The following is a 22,280-nucleotide window of genomic DNA, read 5'->3' as shown; positions in this document are numbered from 1 at the left end:
GCAGGCTTGCTATCCCTTATTGGAGTCTTCGGCTTCTTAAGGGGTAGTGCCAGTCATGGCTGTTGAATTTTGGGTCGTGACATTTGAAGTTCCAGGTAAAAAAGATTATGTGTGCTTGTTGAAAAAGTCTCTATATAGCCTAAAATAATCTCCTCGGCAATAGTATAAAAGGTTTAATTCTTTTATGATTAAGTATAATTTTAATAGATGCAGTTATGACAGTTGTGTCTATTTTAAAAGGAACAAGAATGGATCCTCTATATATCTGCTTCTATATATTGATGATATGCTACTAGTATCAAAATATAAGGATGAGATAAGGAGATTGAAAACTCTACTCAACAAAGAATTTGAGATGAAAGATTTGGGAGTAATGAAAAAGATACTAGGAATGCAAATCTCAAGAGATAGGAAGGCAAGTAAATTGGATATAAGTTAAAAGGGATATGTTGAGAAAGTCTTAACCAAATTCAATATGTAGAAGGCTAAACCTATGAGTACTCCGTTGGCTGTACATTTTAAGCTTTCATCGAGCTTATCTCCTTAATTAGATAATGAAATTGACATGATGTCAAAAATTCCATACTCTAATGTAGTTGGTTGTATTATGCATGCTATGGTTTATACACGCCCTAATTTGGCTCATGCAATAAGCGTGATTAGTAGATATATGGCTAACCTTGGTAAAGAACATTGGAATACAGTCTAATGAATTTTTTGATATTTATGTGGTACCACTTATGCCTGTTTACAGTTTGAAAATACTAGAGATGGAGTTATTGATTTTGTTGATTTTGATTTTGTAGGTGATCATGACAAGAGAAGATCACTTACTAGGTATGTTTTCACCATTTGTAGTTGTCCTATCAGCGGGAAAACTACCTTATAATCCACTATTGCCATGTCTATTACAAAAATAGAATATATGGCAATTACTTAGGCCATTAAAGACGTTATTTGGCTAAAATTGTTGATGGGTGAAATCAATGAAGATCTTTATGACAGTATAGTCTATTGTGATAGTTAAAATGTTATTTTTCTCACTAAAGATTAAATGTTTTACGAGAAAACGAAATACATTGATGTGTAATATCATTTTATTTAGGATATTATTGCCCGTGATGAAGTTACTATGAGAAAAATCAGCACTCATAATAATCTTATAGATATGTTAACCAAGTCTCTCCCTACTGCAAAATTCAAGCATTGCATGGATTTAGTTGGTATTCGTCAAGGAGATTGATTCTCTGTGATTTTGTTGAAAGAAAGAATTTTGGATAATTCTGTTTGTGGATTTAGAACTAAGATGGAGATTTGTGATAAGTATGACTGAAAATTTTTATTCATCTATGATTGGATTTCCTGATTTGACTGTGATTATGATTTCGAATTTGACTATGATTATGATTTTATCAAATTTGATTTTATGTGAGATTTATCTCATTTGGAGAAATATTTTCATGCATTATTTTCTGATTAGGATATGATTTTTTGTGTTCATTCATAGATGATTTTAGATTTATAAATAGGTATTTAGATGATATGAAATCAAACAAAGAGTGTGTGTCACTATTACTTTTATATTATTAATATTTATTTAGTGATATTTTATTTTTTTTGCTCGTAATTTTTTTTATTTAAGTTTTTCACGTTAAATTTTATATTTGTGTGTAGTTAATTAGTTTGATTGTTGGTTTATTTTTAATCTAATTTGGTAACATTAACAAATAGCCTAATGGCTAAAATTGAAAAGAAAAATTTTATTTACCAATTTCATGGAGTTACTTCAGGAGCATGCTAATTTAAAAAATAGATTAAAATATCGAAAGTACACTCAATTTTGGGTGACGCGAAGCACCCGATTCCATTTTCTGTGAAGCGGTGGCCAGAACTCGCTGAGGGAGAGACAGCTAAGCTTTAAAAGCCGTCCGTCCATCCATCCATAGAAAGCCAAACTCCCCTCTATCCTGCGGTTTACGATACCCTTTATCGTACTGTCTTCTGCCTTCTCCTATCTCTCTCTCTCTCTCTCTCCTTCTGTTCTTGGATCATCGAACCCACTGTAAGTTCAATCGCATTCTCTCCATCAACCCGCCTCAATGTGTATCTTGTTTAGATATATAGATGTGTTTATGTATCTTTTTCTACTTCCGGTAATTTCTTCGAAAAATTTCGGTTGTTTGTCTTTTGTTTCGTGAATGGTGGTTTTCGATGTACATTTCGGTTCCGTGGTTTGTCCGTCGAATGCAATGTACGTGTGTTTATGTTTTTCGTGAATTTGGTCTTCATTCAAGGAAACAGAGGTGGTACGGAGATTTCGTTTTGTTTTCGATAGGGTTTCCTAGACTCTTACAACCTTATGCGTCTGATTATGTATGCGTATATGCCTTTCTTGGTTTTTGTTTTTTGTTTTGACTGTGGGTTATGGGTGATCAAGGCAATCATGAGCAGCGAAGAAGAGAAGAAGTGCCCTCTATGTGCCGAGGAAATGGACTGGACTGATCAGCAATTGAAGCCCTGCAGATGTGGTTACGAGGTTTGTAAAAGCCCGCATTCTTTTCTTTTCTTCCCTTTTTTTTAATCTTTTTTGTTTGCTATTTTGATATGGAACATTGTTCATTGGAGTCTTCTTTTTTGCATATATGGGCGTGCTTAGATTTTTGTTTTTGTTTTTTTGATTTTTCGATCATGTCTTATAGTGTCTTTATATTAGAAATGTTGTCTGTCATTTATATATCAAGAGAAATGTTGTCTGTCATTTATATATCAAGAGAAATGTTGTCTTATCTTTTTACATGGAAATAGAACAATGCATCAGGACTTGCGAATGCTTCTGGTTCTTGATTGATTTGAAGTATATTTTGTACCCCTGTTTGAATGTGGAAGTTGTATGCCTTTGTTTTCTGATCCACATTAACTTACTAATACTATAAACAGAGTCCACACAAACAACTGTTTGAACCAGTGCTCAGAAATTTGGTATATGGGTAACACCATTTATCATGTTAGATACAACCATAATCACATCTTAATCCTATTAGGTGAAGTCAGTTACATGAATTCTAAATCTTTGGCCATCTCTATTCATAACCAAATTCTATATGAGACCATTATATCCTATGTATTGTAAGATTGATGAAAGAAACAATTATTTGCTCTGGACAGTGGATTGGACTGAATTCAATCTTGTAATAAAATTTTTGTTTTGTATCGTGATTTGTTCTTTTGTGGCTAGTGTGGGAGTTTAAAGCATGGGTTCTTGTCTGAATGGGATGCTTTATTACTTGCTGTGGTATCATGATATGTTCTTCTATTAGAATTTTTAATAGATTATGTTAGAATTAGGTGATATTAAGTTACTATCTTAGATAGGATTAGACTTAAAAGAGTCCTACTTGTTTTTGAAGTTTTATCAAGCCTATAAGTATGACTTATTAATAAATCAAATCATGATTTTTTTTTTTTGATTAATAAGAATTGAATATGTGGAGGAGCTTGAGCTCTCTCTCCTCCTCTTTGTAGGTTTGCAACAGTTGGGATTAACCTTGTCTAGCTGTAGTTTTGTTTTTCCTGTCTTCTGCTTTTACTGCTTTGAATTGTGTATATATGATTGCTTTCTCACATGATGGAATATTTAATTTAAGTGCATTTGTAACTATGACGTGGCAATATTTATCACTAACTAAATAAATAAGATAACTATGACTGTTAAATTGCTATTTGTGACTTTGTTCAGCACTGAGACAATTTGAAGTCATGTGTTTTACGAACAATTAATTCATTTTATTGTTTTGAATATAATTACAGGTGTGTGTTTGGTGTTGGCATCACATAATGGACATGGCAGATAAAGATGAGACTGAAGGAAGATGCCCTGCCTGCCGGACACCTTATGATAAGGAAAAAATTGTAGGGATGGAAGCGAATTGTGAAAGGTTGCTATTCTTTCATGACCAGTATTATTTTACTAGTGAATTAGGAACAAAATCTTACAGTAAATGCTTTTGATTAGGATGGCATCAACAATGAAAGATCGGAAAGGTAAGCCGCAGAAGGTGAAGCCAAGAAAATCTGAAGTAAAGGACTTGAGCAGTGTTAGAGTGATTCAGCGAAAAATGGCATATGTGATTGGGCTTCCTCTTAGTCTAGCTGATGAAGATGTGTGGATCTTCTCTACTCTTTTATGTCTTTCTTATTTCAACTTAAGTCTTCTTGTATTGGGTTGAGTCATTAGCCTACACCTCCTTGAGTTGATACTTTTTTTTTTGGTTCACCTTAGACACTCAGTACTTTTGTTTATTTGAACAGCTCTTACAGAGGAAGGAGTACTTTGGTCAATATGGCAAAGTGTCTAAGGTTTCCCTATCTCGTACAACAGGTGGGGCTGTTCAGCAATTTGTCAATGACACATGTAGTGTGTAAGGCTCTTTCAACCTAAATAGCAACATTCCTGTATTCTCTTGGTCCTCTATGATTTGCTCGCTATTACTTCGTATCATATGTAAATCCATTTTATAGTCTCCAGATGTTTTGCTATTGATGGGAGTTTACTCTGGGATCCTAATTCTTTATATATGGTTTGGAGGCTTCACTTGTATTCAGACACCTTTAAAGTCAAGTTGTTGCATGTCTAGGCATGTGTCCTTGCTCTGTTGTTCATTAAAGTGATTCATTTCTATCCTGGTTCTGTTTTTATTTCATGCTAATCTTTCCTTTGTGCTTCTGGGGAGAACTTATTATTTTATTCCATTTTGTATCTGCATTGTATTTCGATACTTGTTCAATAGATGAATTTGGGGCAATACCCATGCATTAAAAATTAGGTGGCATATTTTGTCATAGAGTGTGTTTTGTGACACCAATATATGCAAGTAATTGAGTTGATGCAAGCTTTTAAGTGTGTTTTTTGCATGATTTTCATTTTAGCTGTTGATGGAGTATCTTGTTAGGGAGGATACCATGCCTAGAAATAAGATGACCGTTATTGTCATAGCACTTGGAATGACACTCTTTATCTTCTGTTGATTTAGAGGTTTATTTGTTTATAATTCTCTATTATTTCATGTTGCTGCTATCTATTGTTGTGCAATTGGACTCAACCAGTCGAAGTAAACTTGGCCATTACTGTCTTTCTTTATATATATTTTTTCTATTTTTTTAAAATATTTGAGGTTATAGTATAAGTGTCTTAAAGGGTTTATGGTGTCCAATGTGCTGTATTTTGAGCTTCCCGACGTGATAAAGATTAAGTGATTACTTATGCACTTTTACTATGTTCAAAAGGAAGTTATAAAGAAATGGTTTTTGGTCCTCATGAATGAAAAACACAATAATGATGTATCGCTCAGGGCAGTGTGTGGCTTGGATGCATTAACTTGTTACTGACATTCAAAATTTGGTCCTATTAGTTTACCTAAAAATAAAATGAAAAAGAAAAACATTAAGTATGGAGATAACAATGGTGCAGCCCGATTGGGCTGTATTTCAGCTACCTGGTGTGGTAACAATGTGTTAATTCTGGTTTCCAGATAGGGAACTTGAGTATTGGATGGACCAACCAGATTCTGGGTTCCTTAAGTGGGAAAAAAATCTGGTGGAGATTTTAGGGAATGTAACGAATTCAAGTATTCTTGTCATGTGCTTGTCTGATTGATCAAAATATCACTTTGGTATATAGTTCAATCATAATATCACTTTAACATGTATTTTGAAGGAGACAATCAGAATATTACTTTAACATGTAGTTTGAAGGAGAATAATTCTATGTTGATATTACAACATGGTCATACTGGAATCTGACTTGCAAATTTGAAGGCATTCTTTGTGTTGGCAAGCATCCTTATGCAATCTGACTTGCAATTTTGATCACCATATAGTATTATCATGTACCAAAGTGCTTATTAATAGTTTAATAGTTTGATCCATTGATTTTGTAAAAGGATGTATGCGTCATATATGGTGTAGTTTTCTGTCAACAAATTTGATTCCTTTAAGATCGTTTCCAGATATATTACTTACTCGAAAGAGGAGGAGGCCATTCGCTGCATTCAGTCTGTACATGGTTTTGTCCTGGAAGGTAGGTTGTTAAGGTAAGGATCTACCTTGTTTCTCTAATTGCTTGAATACTCTTTCACTTGCTGTTTGGATGAAAATTGGAAAATTGTTTTTGCAGAGCATCATTTGGTACTGCAAAGTATTGCCATGCATGGTTGAGAAATGTGGTATGGATGAACTTTTAATAGGTTTGAACTTTGAATAAAAAATAGTCAAATTTATTGTTCCCACTGATTTTGGTGTTTCTGCTGGTCCAGCCTTGCACAAATCCAACTTGTTTATATTTACATAGTATTGGTGCTGAAGAAGATAGTTTTGGCAAAGATGAAGAAGCTGCAGTTCACACAAGGTACTACATGCTGAAGTTACTTTCTCCTGAATATCTTTCAATTGGTTGGAAAATCTGTGTGGAGTACTGTAACTTTAAAATGCAATGTTAGTCTTTTTTGTGTTTTGGGGATCAAACCTTTTAGCATTTGATAGATAGCATTATCTTCCACAACATTAGCTTCTGTTGTTAGAGTAGAAAACTGAACAAAATAAACCATTCCTCCTATGTCCATTTAACTTTGCCAGTTGCTGTTGTGAGTTTCCAGTTAATACACCCCCCCCCCCCCCGCCCCCCTCTCCTCAAACTTCACCACTTGGTCTCAATTCACAATTTTCCTTGCATGAGAGCAAATCTATAGACTGCATTTATGTGTATGTTCTGATTTTTCTAGCACATGGATATGACAAATGTTTGAGAGAGAGGCTCCACCAATGCTGTATAAGTAAGTCATGCACAATGGTCTCTCTGCCAATTTGGGATGCTATCATATGTAAGTGTTGATTAATAATGCAACTTGACTGTCTTTGAGGCATGCAGAAGTTTTGATAATCTTCCAAATCACACCAATAGCAGGTGTGAGAATTGTGAAGTTGACTTGTAAAGGAAGAAGAAGAAGGAAAAGAAGAGAAAATAGAGAGAATTTTGGGATAAAAGGCTGAATCTCAATGATACAATGAGACTTGTTGAGTTTATATATTCCTCAACAGAGTTTCTAACAAAGCAACTGTTACTGACAGCTGGCAGTAACAAACTGAGCAAACACTGCTGTTTGTTGAAACAGAATTAAAACTAACTAGCCACATAAGTAACTGAGAATAAACTGCCTACTGCTAATAGTAAAACAAATAATCTTCTTTTCTGTCCTCCTCTTATATGCGCACAGCATGAAACAAATCCATCCTTAACATTGCCCCACAAATGACACCTGGTAGCTTGCTAAGAAGCATTTTGCTCAGCCAGCTTCTGTGTTGTAGAATTCTGTGAAAATTTCTGCTCAACTTCATGCTGACTCCCTCACTTGACCAACATGGTTCTATAGTAGTGTTTCTGCGATATTTTGCTTTCTCATCTCTTGAATTTTCTCCCCTTTACACATTTTTTTGAGAGTTTCTTTTAAGGAATGTATTTGCAAACATCTCATTATGGAATTCTCTGTATTTGTGGTTAGTCACTCTGAAACTATTATGATTTTAGCCTAGCTTTAATCATGTCTGCAAAGTCTGCAACTGTATGTTTTTTAGCTGTGATTTTAAGTTGTTTCCGTAGCAAATGTTTTTCAGTTTGGTTTCACTGGTTTTATTTTTCTCTTGGTTTTAGTTGTCATTCAGAATTTATACTCTTTCCTTTCTGTTTTGAACTCTGGGTTTGTTTCAGACTCTTCAGAGTGTTCTCTGGTTTTGCGTTTGCCTTAAGTACTCTATGGTGGAAAAGTTATTGTTTTGTCATTTGGTTGTGCATTTTGGTTTTACAGGAATAGAGTCCACCAAATTGTAGGTGCTACGCATGATATGCAACAGCGCTCAGGGAATATGTTGCCTCCTCCTCTAGATGATCCCTTCAACAGCAGTGGTGTTCCCACTGACACAGTTATTGTCAGAAGTGCCCATAAAGTAAGACTCGTTGCTTTCCAAAATTCTGTAGTTCAAGAAATATTTTCCATGCCATGAAAAATATAAACTCAGTTTTATTGTAATAGAAATATTTGTATGGCTAAAAATTGAAGGATGCAGAAAATCAATTATAGGGAGAATAATAGTTATGTTATTGCCCTTGGATATGATATCAATATATACACAAGACATCTACATGATGTAGGAGTCTAATCTAATTTACTTTACAAGATATTTATTCTATCTAAAATACAAATATTCTACCTCTAAAATTTAGGAGAATAATTAGAACTAGATAATTTTATCTTTATAAATCTTATCTCCTGTAATTTAGGAGTCTTCACAGCAATCCTCTTTTGAATTCTTCTTTATCTTCCACACTCCCTCTTAAGCTGGGCTGAATATATTATTCAGGCCAAGCTTGGTACTTGGCTCATCAAACACTCTTCTTGGTAGTGGCTTAGTTAGAATATCTGCAACTTGGCTATTTGTAGAAGTATAGTTCAGCTGAAAAACACCTTCTAACTTCTCTTTAATGAAGTGCCTGTCAATTTCGACATGTTTTGTTCGGTCATGGTAGATTAGGTCTTTGGCAATACTGATAGCTGATTGGTCGTCACATAATACTTGTATTGGTTGTGTCATAGATACCTGTAACTCTTGTAGCAATCGTTTTAGCCATATACCCTCACAAAACCCATGGGCCATAGCCCTAAATTCAGCCTCTGTGCTGCTCCTAGATACCACAGATTGCTTCTTATTGCACCAAGTAACTAAATTTCCCCAAACAAATGAGCAATATCCGGAGGTTGACCTTCTATCACAAATTGATCCTGCTCAATCAGCATCACTGTAAATCTTCACCTCTCGAGTAGTAGTTTTCCTAAACATTAGCCCTTTGCTTGATGTCATCTTAAGATATCTCAGAATCCGATATACAACTTCCAAATGTCCTTCTCTAGGATCATTTATGAATTGGCTTACTACACTCACGGGAAAGCCTATATCCAGTCTTGTATGAGACAAGTATATAAGTTTTCCCACTAATTTTTGATATCTTCCTTTGTCCATTGGAGCACTTTCTTTGCCCACATCCAACTTTAAAGTGGTTTCCATTGGTGTATCAATTGGTTTGCATCCCAACATTCCTGTTTCAGTAAGGAGATCTAGGATATACTTTCCTTGAGAAACTGATATTCCTTCTTTGGACCTTGCAACTTCCATACCTAAGAAATTCCTTAGGCTTCCAAGATCCTTGATTTCAAATTCTTTTGCCAACACTTCTTTAAGCTTCTTGATTTTAGAAATATTGTCTCCTGTAACAATTATATCATCAACATATACAATAAGTATGGATATTTTACCTTCCAAGGAATTTTTGATGAATAAGGTCTAGTTTGCCTAATATTGAACATATCCATATTTCTTGACTGCTTTTGTAAATTTCTCAAACCAATCTCTAGGAGATTGTTTGAGCCTATATAGTGATCTCCTTAGTTTGCATATCTTGTTCCTTGTGAGATTAGTTTCAAATCCATGAGGGATTTCCATATATACCTCTTCTTCGAGGTCTCCATTTAAAAAGGCATTCTTCACATCCAATTGGTAGAGTGGCCAATCCAGGTTTACAGCTAGGGACAGTAAGACTTTGATAGTATTCAATTTTGTTATTGAAGCAAAAGTCTCTTGGTAATCTATACTATAAGATTGAGTGAACGCTTTTGCCACTAGACGAGCCTTATTCCTATCAATTTCTCCATTTTCTCAGTATTTAATTGTAAATACCCACTTGCAACCTACAGGATGTTTTTCGGGAGGTAATTCAGTAATTACCCAAGTCCCATTCCTCTTTAAAGCCTTCATTTCCTCAAGAACTGCCTCCTTCCACTTAGGATGTTGAAAAGCCTCTTGAATTGTTCTAGGAACCTGCACCTTACTGATATTTGATATAAAAACATTGAAATTAGGCGAGAGACCTTTGTAGGAAATGTAGTTGTGAATGGGGTGTTGAGTGCATGATCGTACTCCCTTTCTCAACGCTATAGGCCAATGTAAATCCTTATCTTTATAAATCTTGTCTCCTGGAATTTAGGAGTCTTCACAGCAATCCTCTTTTGAATTCTTCTTTATCTTCCACAAAGGAGAATAGTTGAACTGATTTAAGAATTTTTCACCGCCTAATCAGAAGTGTTTCTTGTGGTTATCTAGGAAACAACTCATGCTACAGTATCTCCAACTGGAAAAATGACTTGCTCCCTTTCAACCAAAGATAAGGATGGAGACATTAAAGCACCTAATAGAACTTTTGTAGATATCGTTGGACGGTCTAGTTCTGGTCCAGAAAAAGTTGGGAATGTAGCTGAAGATGGGAAGATTTTAAACTTATGCTCTGACTTCTCATCAGAAACAATTGATAGAGGCAAACACGTTGATGGTAGATCCTCTAATTCTATGCTATATAAGTTTTCATCTTCAAGTTATTCACCCATTGGAGTGACAAGGGATAAAGATTCTCAGGGATACTCTATCAGATCGTTTGGCAAACATTCAAAGTTTTCAATATTCCCCAGAGCTGATTTTACACACAGTGATGCATGCATTGCAGAAGACCAATCTCACTTGATTTTTGATTCACAAAGACAAGTATTGCCCAATTCATGCTGTGATGGGAGAGAAGATTTACCATCAGTTGATGATCAGAGATCAAATGGTTCTGACTGCTTAATTCAGGGATCTTCTGTGTTTCCTTCATCTGACGTGGATCAGAGCCCCATACGTAATCATGTTGATAAAGCTTCTATACCCTTTAAATGCGTAAATTCAGTTTTGATGGATGGATGCGATGACAGGAAATCCGACAGTTCCACTGAATCAGAGGAGATTTTGAGATGTTCTAACTTTTTCTACACTGAGGATATAGTAGAACAGTTGAGAAGGCTTGATGACGATAATGTTACCAATGATGATGACCGTTCTGCGGTAGATGTGGTTGAAAGCAGTATAATCTCAAATATCTTGTCACTGGACTTTGATTCTTGTGACAAGTCCTTGACCTTTCACGAATTGCTTGAGGGAACTGGTGGGTGTCATGGTACTTGGAATTTTCGTAATGGTGATGAATCCAGGTTCTCATTTGCCAAAGAGGAGAATTCTTCAAACCAGGCAACTGTTTTGGACTACCCTGCCAATAAAATGGATCAGGTGTCAGAGAACTATTCTTACCTTCTGGATTCCATGAAAAATGATGATCATTACTTGCATGGGCCTCATCTTTGTGGTAATTGTTTTTTTATGATTTTTATTTTCATTTTTGTAAGTATTAGTTCTTTAGGAGTACTATCATCTTATTTAACATTACTGTTATCTTGTTTGTTATACTGAAGGCTAGTTGCGCATTTTGTTTTCTTAGATTTTGCTTCATCTTCAAATCAAGGCAAACCTTTTTTTTAGTTCTCTACCTCTGATTGCTTGCTGCATATTTTGAAGATTTGATTCACTTATTTGAGAGAAAATCTTGAAGATGTTCTAGTCAAGTGGTTGTTTGCATTCTATAGGATCTTCTGAATAGCGCTTCTATATCACTCATATTTCAAGCATTTCTGTGTTGGCATGTGACTTTATTACTCTGTAAGATATTTGTGTCATTCTTGCTCTTTTGGTGTTCTTGCAGTCTGTATTCCATTGATCATTCAAGGAAGTGCCAAGTTGAGTCTACCTGGTTGAAAATGCCCCTATTCTTTTATTGGATACTGTGATGCAGATTTTTGTTAGTTTTCTTCTCTGGGATGTTTGAGTGGATTTTTTACAGAACCTTCCAAATTTGAGAATAAGTGGCAAATTTATCCGCATTATGGAGGTAGCTGAAGATAAAACTGTTAGCACTCGAGTTTTAATATTTCACTGAATCTGTTATTCTAGATGCAAAATAAACTAAATTCTTGGAAGGTAGCTCATCTGATCATTCTTTTCTTTTCACTAGTGATACTCATCGGATAATATTATTTTAACTCCAATGATTAAAGTGTAGACCATATATTATCATGCACAATATTTCAATCTCTGTAATGCCCACATGTATATATGTCCGGCCAGACCACATGGATTCTTGGAGACTCTCTTCCCCCATTCCTACAAGTAGTCTGTCTCTTGTGCATGTTTGTGAGCTGTTGCAATGAAGCTCATGCACGTTAAAAAGGATGTCTTGATGCTTCCTATCTGCTCCCTATCTGCTTCCTAAAGCTTAATACATTTCAAAGGACTGCATTTCCTGATCTACTCTCTTCTGCAGCTTCTGCTTGATGTTTCTAGTTTTATGTATTATATACAAAACTGTGCTTACTAACTGGCAGTATTATCTATTGGGATGCTTTTTTGGTATTTTAGCAGTCATCTCTGCATGCTTCCATCCAGTGTTATTAAAAGCGCGCCTAGGCACCTAGGGGTGCCTGGAAGCATTCTTGGTGGGTGCAGACCATCAAGGAGCGCCCAGGCACGCCTAGGCCCAAGGTGCCTTGGGCCTAGGTGCACTTAGGCTTTTTTAACTGTTTTTTAGGATTTTTATTTTACTGCTTATTACTTTATTTAATTTTTTACTATTTAGGGTTTAAATTTATTGCTTCAACTACAAATTTGACAATGAGTAAAAGGGTTACTACTTCAAATGCTCTAATTGAATTTGAACTAGATGAAGATGGAGAGGGAGATGATGTGGAAGAAGATATTAGAGATGATGCTTCTAATGATGAAAATATGGAAATGTTTGATCTTGATGATGAGGATGATTTTTTAGATTATTTAAAATGCATAATTACTTAATCTTATTAAGATTTAAGACTTATAAATTGTTTAAGATTTAATTTAAGTTGATTTAAAAAGACTTTTAGATTGCGTTTTTTGGTATTTTTTATTGTTCTTTTCATGAGTATATGTTGAATTTTTTAGGTGATGTTCTCTTTATGTTTTATTTTTCAGTTTTGAGTTTTGAATTCATTTTGAGTTTTGTGTGTTTGTTTTGAGATTTTTGAAAACGCAATCTCTTTGTCATTCTGAGAAACTGATTTTCAAAACTAAAAACTGAAAATGTGGCTATTTTGAAATTTTGGGAAAAATTATTTTATGATATTTTACTCATTAAATTTAATTATTATTTAAATTAAAATAGTTTAGTGCTAATATACTATTAAAATTTAATTATTATTTAAAATTTAATAATTTAATATACAAAACCATCAGTTAAGATAAGAGAACATGACTCAACATCCTTAGATGTTTTCGTTTTACTTCAACAGTAGACAATAAATAACATAAACCCCATAGAAATTCCTTTTTCTCTCATTTATCTGGGCAGCCAAACAAGAAGCACAAAGTTGAAAACAAACATAAATCACCTATGTGCGCATGTCTGTGTTGGGAGGAACCTCTAACACAATCACCCAACAGCCAACAATTAAACAAACAGAGGAAGGGACGAACGGATCTGGCTGAGGACGAACGGCAGCCGTCGGAGGGGGCTGATCTCAGGCAATGGTGGCCAGGAGGAGAACCAACAGCGGCGATCGGAATAGCTGATCTTGGTCGACGATGGTGTTCTCTGTGGAAGAGGAGAAGAATGAAGAGAATACAGAAGAGAGAGAGAGATGAGAATACAGAACTCTGAAAGGCAGAGGCAGAAAGTGGACTGAAAGGCAGAGGCAGCGTTTTCTGTGTTTTGGGTTTGCACCGTGTTTTTGGCTGAAAACAGCCAAAATGTGTTTTTGGCGTTTTCAGTTTTGTGTGTTAATTTTTTGGTGTTTTGAAAAATACATTTTTGAAAATGGGTAAGTAAACGTGTTTTGGGTGTTTTGGAAAACTGAAAACAGAAAACAGCTCAAAAACAAAGAGAACAGGCTCTTAATTTCCTTGATTATATTCTTGTTAATATGTTATTAGGAGTTAGGATCTATTTTATATGTTATTCTTCAACTAGGATATATATATATATATATATTTTAGTTAGCATGCGCCTCGCCTTGCACCTTGTGCTTTAGGCTCCAACACTCTTTTGCGCCTTAGTGCGTCTTGGACCTTTAATAACACTGTTTCCATCAATCCTCCATTTGATGGTTCTGTTTAGCGCTCGCAAAAAAAAAAAAAAAAAGCTGTTCAAATTTTGGTCCCTGATTTTAGTAGCTTGTAACAGATTGTTCTTTCAAAGGTTCCCATCTTTGGGCAAATTTATATTATGTTCTTAGAAAAATCACATGGTCATCCTAATCATTTATGGAATTGAAATTTTGGTACGACTTCAATTATTTACAGCTAGTCATTGAGTGGAGGAATTAACTAGTCTGTTGGGATCTTTTGGCTTGGGGAATAGAAGTTGCCAATGTGTCAATAAGCATTTCTTTATTTTGTTGTGCAGAAAATACACGAATGAATATTGGAATTTTTTTTTTCTGATCAGAACCTTTAACAATTTTCCATTTCTCATAAATTTCCTCGAAAAGCTGCAATGTGTTTGGTTATGTAATATGGCATTGTTGGTCTCGCTACCATTTATACGTGACTACATACAGCAGCTAGATGTTATGTTATGCCTTCAGCATTTTGCCTGCTTAATGTCAAATTCCATGTGATGTTATATATCAAGTTGTGGGACACATTTTAATTTTTCCTTGTGATTTCTGTTAGTGTCCAGATCTCTAAGTTCAACTCCCCAGGGATTTTCAATGCCTTCCAAAGAACCACCTGGGTTTTCTGGGTGTGAGAGAACACACCCGGTTCTTAGTGCCACCTCTGGTATGGCTCTCTCTCTCTCTCCCCCTCTCGCTGAAGGTTACATGATGAATTAATCTTTTTCTGCACATCTAAACCTCTCTTCAACACTTGGCACCTCAGGGACTCCGTTGGTTAAGACCTCTTCTTCCCCAAACAATCAGCACCGAGCACTGTCTGCAGGAAATGTCAACAACACTCCTAATTTGGATTTTATTGATCCTGCCATATTAGTTGTTGGTGCTAAAGGAACAACTGTGTTAAATAATTCAGGCTTAGAGACGAGGCCAACATGTACGTCCCAACCTACCATGTATGACGATGAGGCAAAACTTTGGCTCTTGATGCAGGAACCTGTATCTGCACATCACAACCCAAAATTTCCCATGCAGGAGACCCCATCTGCACATCGGGAACTAAGCTTTTCTGGTTTCCTTGGAAATGGATTTTCTGTCATGAGTGACAGATTTGATCTATCGTCAAGGCTTATGGAGCAATGCCAGATGTATAATCCATCTCTGTTTACTCCATTGTCGAAGCAGAAATATGGGAGTGGATGCATTTCAAACGGCGGCGGGTGCTGGCCCCATCTGGATGAGGTCCAACTCCAGGTCAGGAATGAAGTAGGAATGGCAGAAATTCAGAGAAATGAGAGACTAGGATTCAACAAGGTGTTTCCGGGGTATGGGGTTCAGATGCCGGGCTCGGGGATGTTGTATACAATATAGAGTATATGGGTTACAGATAGATTGTCGTTTCTTGTTCAAAATGACAACTCTCTTTTGCCATTCTCAAACTGTGGGTTTAGCAGAAGATCAAATATTTATAATTGTTAATATCCTCTTGATGTAGGAGCAGTAGTAGTATGTATTTATGTTTACCGTCTGTTGCTGCAGCCTATTTTTTTTGGTTCAACAGAGGGTGAAAGTATGTCCATTTCGTTCCTTCTAGTTCTGAAGTTGGGTGGGGTTTGCATGATGTGATGAGCCTGGGCCTGGCCTCATAGAGTTCTGGCTGAAGTTGGGTTTGGGTTTGGTGGAATGGTTGTCACTTGGGAAAGGGTACGCTACATATATACACATATACATGTGTACATATAGCTAATATTTAATTGGAGGATATTCTTATAATCCATATAACCAAAAATATTTTCTTTATATGTAAACTAACACTAAAAATTAATAGTTTTATACGAGGCCGATGCAGGCAAAGTCCGGAAGAGAGTAGTTTAGTAGGTACTACTGCCATTTAGTTATGGCTTTCTTTCTATTGTGTGTGTGTGTGTTAGAAGTATGTATTCGATTGAAATGAGAAAATTTTATGTCTATAGCTGCTGAAAATGAATATAAATTTGTTACACATTATCAGGACAAATAAAACTGTCATTCCTTCTATAGAGGTAGTAGGCTACGTGATCTTGAAGCATGTTAGTCCACCCAAGTGACCAAGTGATTGAAATTTAAGATGTTTAATCAATTTATTGTATGTTCTCTACATATATAGTAGCTTGAGGTAGGAGCATTACAATGATGTGTAAATTTATTGACTCATGTTATCACGTGCAATATCTTTTGGACTTAAAAATGTTATTCCTAGAGTCAAAAGTCAAATGGTCTAAAAAAATAAGGAGGACTTGTGATTTTGTTGCTTCACAATTGACATTGAATTTGGTCCTATCTATTTATGTCATTGATTGTTAATTATCGTTAAAATACATTGTGGAGTACTCAGATATACAAGGTGATTTGTCTATATATTAGCGTATTTTATTTTTGGTGTCATATGATTTAGATAGCTTTTCGAGGGAGATACACTCAACACACTTGGACATTATGTTATGTTTCATAATGTGCATATTGTTAGTCTTTTTTGAATTATATGATCAAGCATGCCGGTAGTTAACTCAACTTGATTTGTGCCATCATGTGTGACTTAAGTCTATTTCAAATTCCTTTACTAGTTTTATATGTAGACACTTTATTGAACTTAGTGGATATAGGTACACAATATAATGTCTTTATAATTTTAACATTGTATTGTGCAATTTTTTTTTTTTTTTTATCATCTTCGTCAAACTAATTTTCCTTCTTTCCAACCCATTGTTTATTGACAATTTTGGTAGTTTTTTTTTTACCCTATTCTAAATAGATTTTCATACCTCGTAATCCTTTGCTTAGATATAGATTCTCATCCATACCTTCCAATAGGCATAGTTTGTGCCATTAAAGAGAAGAGGTCTATTTGTGGATTACTCTTGGCAATCCGATTTCCTATAAAGGTTCTCATACACCCATATACACAAATATCAAATAATTAATGAATGAACAAGCAATAAACATGCTATAATACCAATTGTAGGCCAAGTAGCAACCCAATATGAGGTGAATTGGGTTTTAGGGCTAAAGGTGTTGTATTTGAAAAGCTTTTACCCAACGATATGCTTGATGTCCTTGTGTGTGTTTACTTTTTATTACATGAAACAATAAGAGAAATATTAAAACAAATATAAAGAAATAGTATAAGAAAGAGCAAAGGAAGAAGAATACAAACCATATTCTATCTTCTCAAATAGCAATTTAAAGGGAAGATCCATGTAGCTTAATAGGTGCTAGACAACCTTGCAATTCTTCAGCTTCAATAGGTGCTAGTCAACCACTCTAGTCATCACAACTCCCTAGCTATAGCTTTAGGGTGTAGAGCCTTTCACCTTATCGGTTGGTTGTGGGTGCTGCTAAAGAATATCACACTCCCCAAACTTCAATATATAGGTGCTAATCAACCTTTTTTTTTTTGTCATAGCAAGTCCCTAGCTCAAAAGCTAGATAAGTCCCCTCCCACACAAAGAGAGAATACAATACAATCGCTTACACCTCTCAAGATCAATGATTTACAAGAAGAGAAACAAAGATATGTAGATATATGAAGAACCATGTTATGGGCTCAATCAAGGTGGTTCCATTTTGTGGGCATGCAGATTTATCAGTGTAGTGTTACACATGGGGGAAAGAAAGAAGGGCGTAGTTCGGTGGAAACAATCAAAGGGAAGTTTAGTTTTAGTTTTTTTTTTTTTTATTATATATATTTATAGTTTTTTAATGACAATCAAAGTTCGATAGTTTGAAGTTTTTCAAACTATCGTTGGAGGAGAGTTAAAAATGGGGAGAAAGATTATCTTTTGGTTTAAGGAAGAGTCTATTTTTTCAAAAGCTTTACCTTTTTGATTTATGACAAAAAGGGGGAGAGATTTGTTGAAATTGATTTTAAGTTTTGTCATCTTCAAAAATGGGGAGAATGTTGTTTTACTTTTATATACTTAGTTTTGATGATGAAAAATAATATTTTATTTAATCCCTAAGTTATGAATCAAGGTTGTGGTTTTCAACATAAATCAATTTCAATATCAAGTATTATTTTATGAGAATGAAAACCAAATGAATTTCAAGTATCGAGAATTTAAAGTCATATTTTTCTAAGTCTGGAAGGTTAGAGCACCTTATAAGGAGACATATATGAAAATGATTTAGTTTTAGAAAACTAACTCCCGGTAATTCAATAGTTAACATTCATTAGTGATAAAATGATTTTTAACGATTTTTTCAAGAAATAGAAAGTGTATATCTTAGAGGTAGTAAAATCGCAAAATCCTAACTTCCTACTAAAATCCAAATTCTACTTTTTTATTCTTATGGATTTTGATTTTTTTTGATATTTTTATTGAATCCAAATGGGGGGTACTTTCTTATTTACATTTATGTATTAAAGTAAATGGAAGGTAAAATATAATTTAAACAAAATGAGGACATTTACTTTGTATTAATCAAAGTAAATGGAAGGTAAATATGTGGTGATGCTTTGTATTAATCAAGTGTGTCTCTACATGTTATCTGTTAAGTTTTCAGATTTTCCAAGAAGATAGTCGACTATGTTGTTTAGTGCTGTCGACTATGCATAAGGATAGTCGACTATGCTTGTTTAATCTGTCGACTATATATGACCTCTGTCGACTATATTTCATTCTGTCGACTATTGTGTAAGGATAGTCGACTATGCTATTTCATCTGTCGACTATGTTTGTACATGATATTCAAAATTTTCTTTGTAATTTTTGATCTGTCGACTATGAGAAGTTTTGGTTGAGCAATAGTCGACTATGCTTTTCTGTCTGTCGACTATGGCTAGTTTTATTTGATAAAATAGTCGACTAACCTATTTTCTCTGTCGACTATGTGTTTCACAGAAACTTACAACGGCTAATTTTTCAATCTCCAACGGCTAGTTTCTCATTCTCCAACGGTCACAAACGGCTTCATTTCTCTTCAATCTTGTGGGAAGCTTATAAATACAAGTCATGGATAATCAAGAAAAGTCTAATGGACGGGAACGAATTGATTTGAGCTTACATTTTATATTCGTTTGTATTTACAGTGTTCTGTGCTTTCATTGTTATACTTTTCTCTCCAAGGCTTCGTTCTATTATTGTTAATACATTCATTTAAGACTTGTTTAATCTTGAGAGACATTGTAACTAAGAGATTCATCTCTTAGATTCTCTCACATTCTATATTTCTTATGCTTCCTAGCTTGTGTAGCTAGAGGGCCCATTTTGAGTAGGAGGTTTTGTATTTCCTAGCTAGGTGCTAGAGGGCTTGCTTGTATAAGAAAGAGGTTGTAATTCCTAGTCTTGGACTAGAGAACCTACTTGGTTTAAGTAGGGGGTTTTAGTGGATTGTTTGCAAAATCCTTAGTGAGGAGCTAAGGTAGTGGATTAGGTTTGGGTTAAGCCGAACCACTATAAATCCTTGTGTTTCTTGTGCTTGTGCTCTTTGATCTATTTATCTTTCCAAGCATTTCGTTTTTCCTCACTTGGTTCACATATTTATTTTTTGTAAACTTTCATCTGTCACTTTTATATACTTCACGTTTTATTTCATAAAACCTCAATTTGTGTTAAAAAGCTTTTCAAGTTCAATTAAGTTTTTAAAATAACCAATTCACCCCCCCTCTTGGTGTGTGCCATAGCACCTCCCGTTCTAACAAATATCCTATGTGATCTACTATTGATGTGATAAGACAGTCCCGGGCTAGGGTAGATTGAAAGTTAGGAAAGACATTTCTTGAGGTATCATCTAATCACATTAATGAGCTCTAACACATAATTATTGAGTTTATGAGTTTGTTACTCCATGGCTCTCTCTCAGTCGGGACGTTAGGTAATGGAAGAATTATAGCACACGATAATTGTTAACTATAATAAGTTCACTTTAAGTGAGACTTCACTGCCACCTATACTGTCTTGAATAACTATTAGGTGTTATTAAGGAACTCTCGAAACGTTGTCAGGATTTGGATAAGTTTTGGTTATAGGTCAAGGGATTGACCGATACCGAAATGGGTTTCAGCGTTATCTGATTACCTAGAAAGTCATACACCATATAGTGTTGTGTTTGGTATCGACATCATGTGCCTAAAATGTCTCTGAAATGGTTGGTCAAAAGTTGACCCTTGACCCCTCTTGCCAATAGTGCATAGTGTGAAATCAATTATTGATTGCACAATAGATTGGCGATAGATTGCAAATAGTGTATAGTGCATAGTAAAATCAATTATTGATTGCATAGTAAAATTAATTATTGATTGCACAGTAACAAGGGGGGTTGCATAAACGTGAAGTTGGATTTCAATTTGGGAAGAAAGAAAAGGAAAAATGGGAGGGGGTTGATTATTAAAAGAAGAGGGAAGGCCTCTGCCTTCTCTCTCTCTCTCTCTTTCTTTCCTATGTGTGCAGCTTCTTCTTCCTCTGAAAATATTTTGTTGCCATAAATATTTTACGTGTAATTGTTATGCATATAATTTTAAGATGTGGGCAATGGTGATACGCGGAACCCCTGTGTCTAGCACGAGAAGAGGTAACCAAAACAATACCATTAAGTATACTAGGTTTGGACTGACTAGGACCACCACATCTTGAGGTGGATTTAGTCTTAGTACAGAAATAGTTTTTGTACTCTATCCTTACATCGGGCAACAAGTATGCATTTATTTATATTCAATTGTTAAATATGCGTGTTGCTCAAATATCTATGGCGTGTATATTATATTCTGTTGCACGTATCTGACACACAGTAAAAATTTTATTTTTGCCTGTACCACCATACTAGTGATTCCTTTTAGCTTCTGCAACAAATTCAGCTACAAACCTTTACAACCAATGGCTTTTCAATAGGATCAACCACAACTAATACCTTTTACTAGGGTAAGGCTTAACTTTTACAAATTCATAGGAAAAATGTGAATAACAAATGCAAAAGAAGAAATAGATGATACACAATTATTGATTCTTCTCTTGAATTTACAAAGAGATAAAAGGATGGAAAACTATAAGCTCTATCTCTTTTCTATTTTGATGCATGTAAACAGTAAGTACTCTTGAAAGCTTTTGAAATCTCAAGATTCTCTTCATCTTTTCAAGTTCACAGCGTTATTTTATTCTTCAGACATTCAGCTTCTTTTATAATGTTTTGCCATTCAATGCTTCTGTTGAGTTGTCTTTCAAGAAAAGAGAATGTTCTTTTTGTGTCTTAACTGCCATATTTTGTCTCTATAACATCTCAAAATTCAATAAGAATATAAAAAATCATGTACAATTTGTCTGAAGATCATTTAATGTTCTAAAAAGTAGAAACATATTGCATTTAATGTGTTGTAATGGCTATAAATTTCAAATTCAAATATTACTCGAGTACAAATCTGCGTTTAATCAACTAAGTTTGATATTTACTCGATTATATGAGTTTTGTAATGAACTATTTTTATAGCTTACTCGAGTACAAACTGCCTTTTACTTAATTAAATTTTTAACATAGAAAATTTCAATACATACTCAATTATAAGGCTCTATTTGCTTGAGTACACAAAGATTTTTACTCGATTACAAATTTTAATAATCGATTAATGTTATGGTCCTAAGACTTGGCATATTTCTGATAGATATTTACTTGATTACAAAATTTGTTTACTCGAGTACACATAATTCATTACTCGATTACAAAAAAAAAAAAAAATCTAGAGACTAACAAGATTTTGAAGGATATATGCTCGGTTACAAAATCTATTCACTTGAGTACAAATGAATCATTACTTGATTACAAAAATTAAATACTCGATTAATTTTATATTTCTAGAAACTTGTATGATTTTCTTGAATACAAAAGCTTATTTAGATGAGTACATTACATCTTTACTCGAATATACTTATATTTGTAATCGATTATGGATTAAATAACTAATGCTTACTAATAGAATGCACTTGATTAGAAAAACATGATTACCTTGAAATCATCTTAAGGCTTTTCTGACAAATGAATTACTTGAGTATATAAAGGTTTTTACTCGAATACAAGAATTGAATCACACACCTACTCAATTGAACGAAGCTTATTACTCAAGTATCAGAGTGTATAGTTTGACTTGATTTTTGGATTTTACTGAATTACTCGATTGAACACTTTGACTAACTCGATTACTATATATAT

At 34.5% G+C, this 22,280-nt stretch overlaps 1 protein-coding gene across 2 annotated transcripts; it reads left to right on the top strand.

The window, feature by feature from the left end:
* The first annotated feature begins 1,914 nt into the window (after nt 1-1,914).
* On the top strand, nt 1,915-15,643 carry LOC127810473 (uncharacterized). Of its 2 annotated transcripts, none has more exons than XR_008025456.1 (12): nt 1,915-2,062; nt 2,438-2,536; nt 3,808-3,935; nt 4,013-4,160; nt 4,309-4,418; nt 6,006-6,089; nt 6,173-6,221; nt 6,312-6,403; nt 7,857-7,995; nt 10,204-11,272; nt 11,666-11,851; nt 14,665-14,772. XR_008025456.1 is itself a non-coding variant. In XM_052349985.1 (12 exons), the coding sequence occupies exons 2-12, from the start codon at nt 2,444-2,446 to the stop codon at nt 15,474-15,476; spliced, it is 2,625 nt and encodes an 874-aa protein (XP_052205945.1). In that variant the 5' UTR covers nt 1,915-2,062; nt 2,438-2,443; the 3' UTR covers nt 15,477-15,643. The 2 variants fall into 2 exon arrangements, 1 of the variants encoding a protein (XP_052205945.1); XM_052349985.1 differs by lacking the exon at nt 11,666-11,851 and adding an exon at nt 14,872-15,643.
* Nucleotides 15,644-22,280: the final 6,637 nt, after the last annotated feature.

The sequence above is a fragment of the Diospyros lotus genome, chromosome 9 (assembly GCF_014633365.1).
Source record: "Diospyros lotus cultivar Yz01 chromosome 9, ASM1463336v1, whole genome shotgun sequence".
In the NCBI taxonomy this organism is placed as follows: Eukaryota; Viridiplantae; Streptophyta; class Magnoliopsida; order Ericales; family Ebenaceae; genus Diospyros; species Diospyros lotus.
Note: the sequence above shows the minus strand (reverse complement) of the source record. Positions and strands in the feature narration are given on the sequence as shown.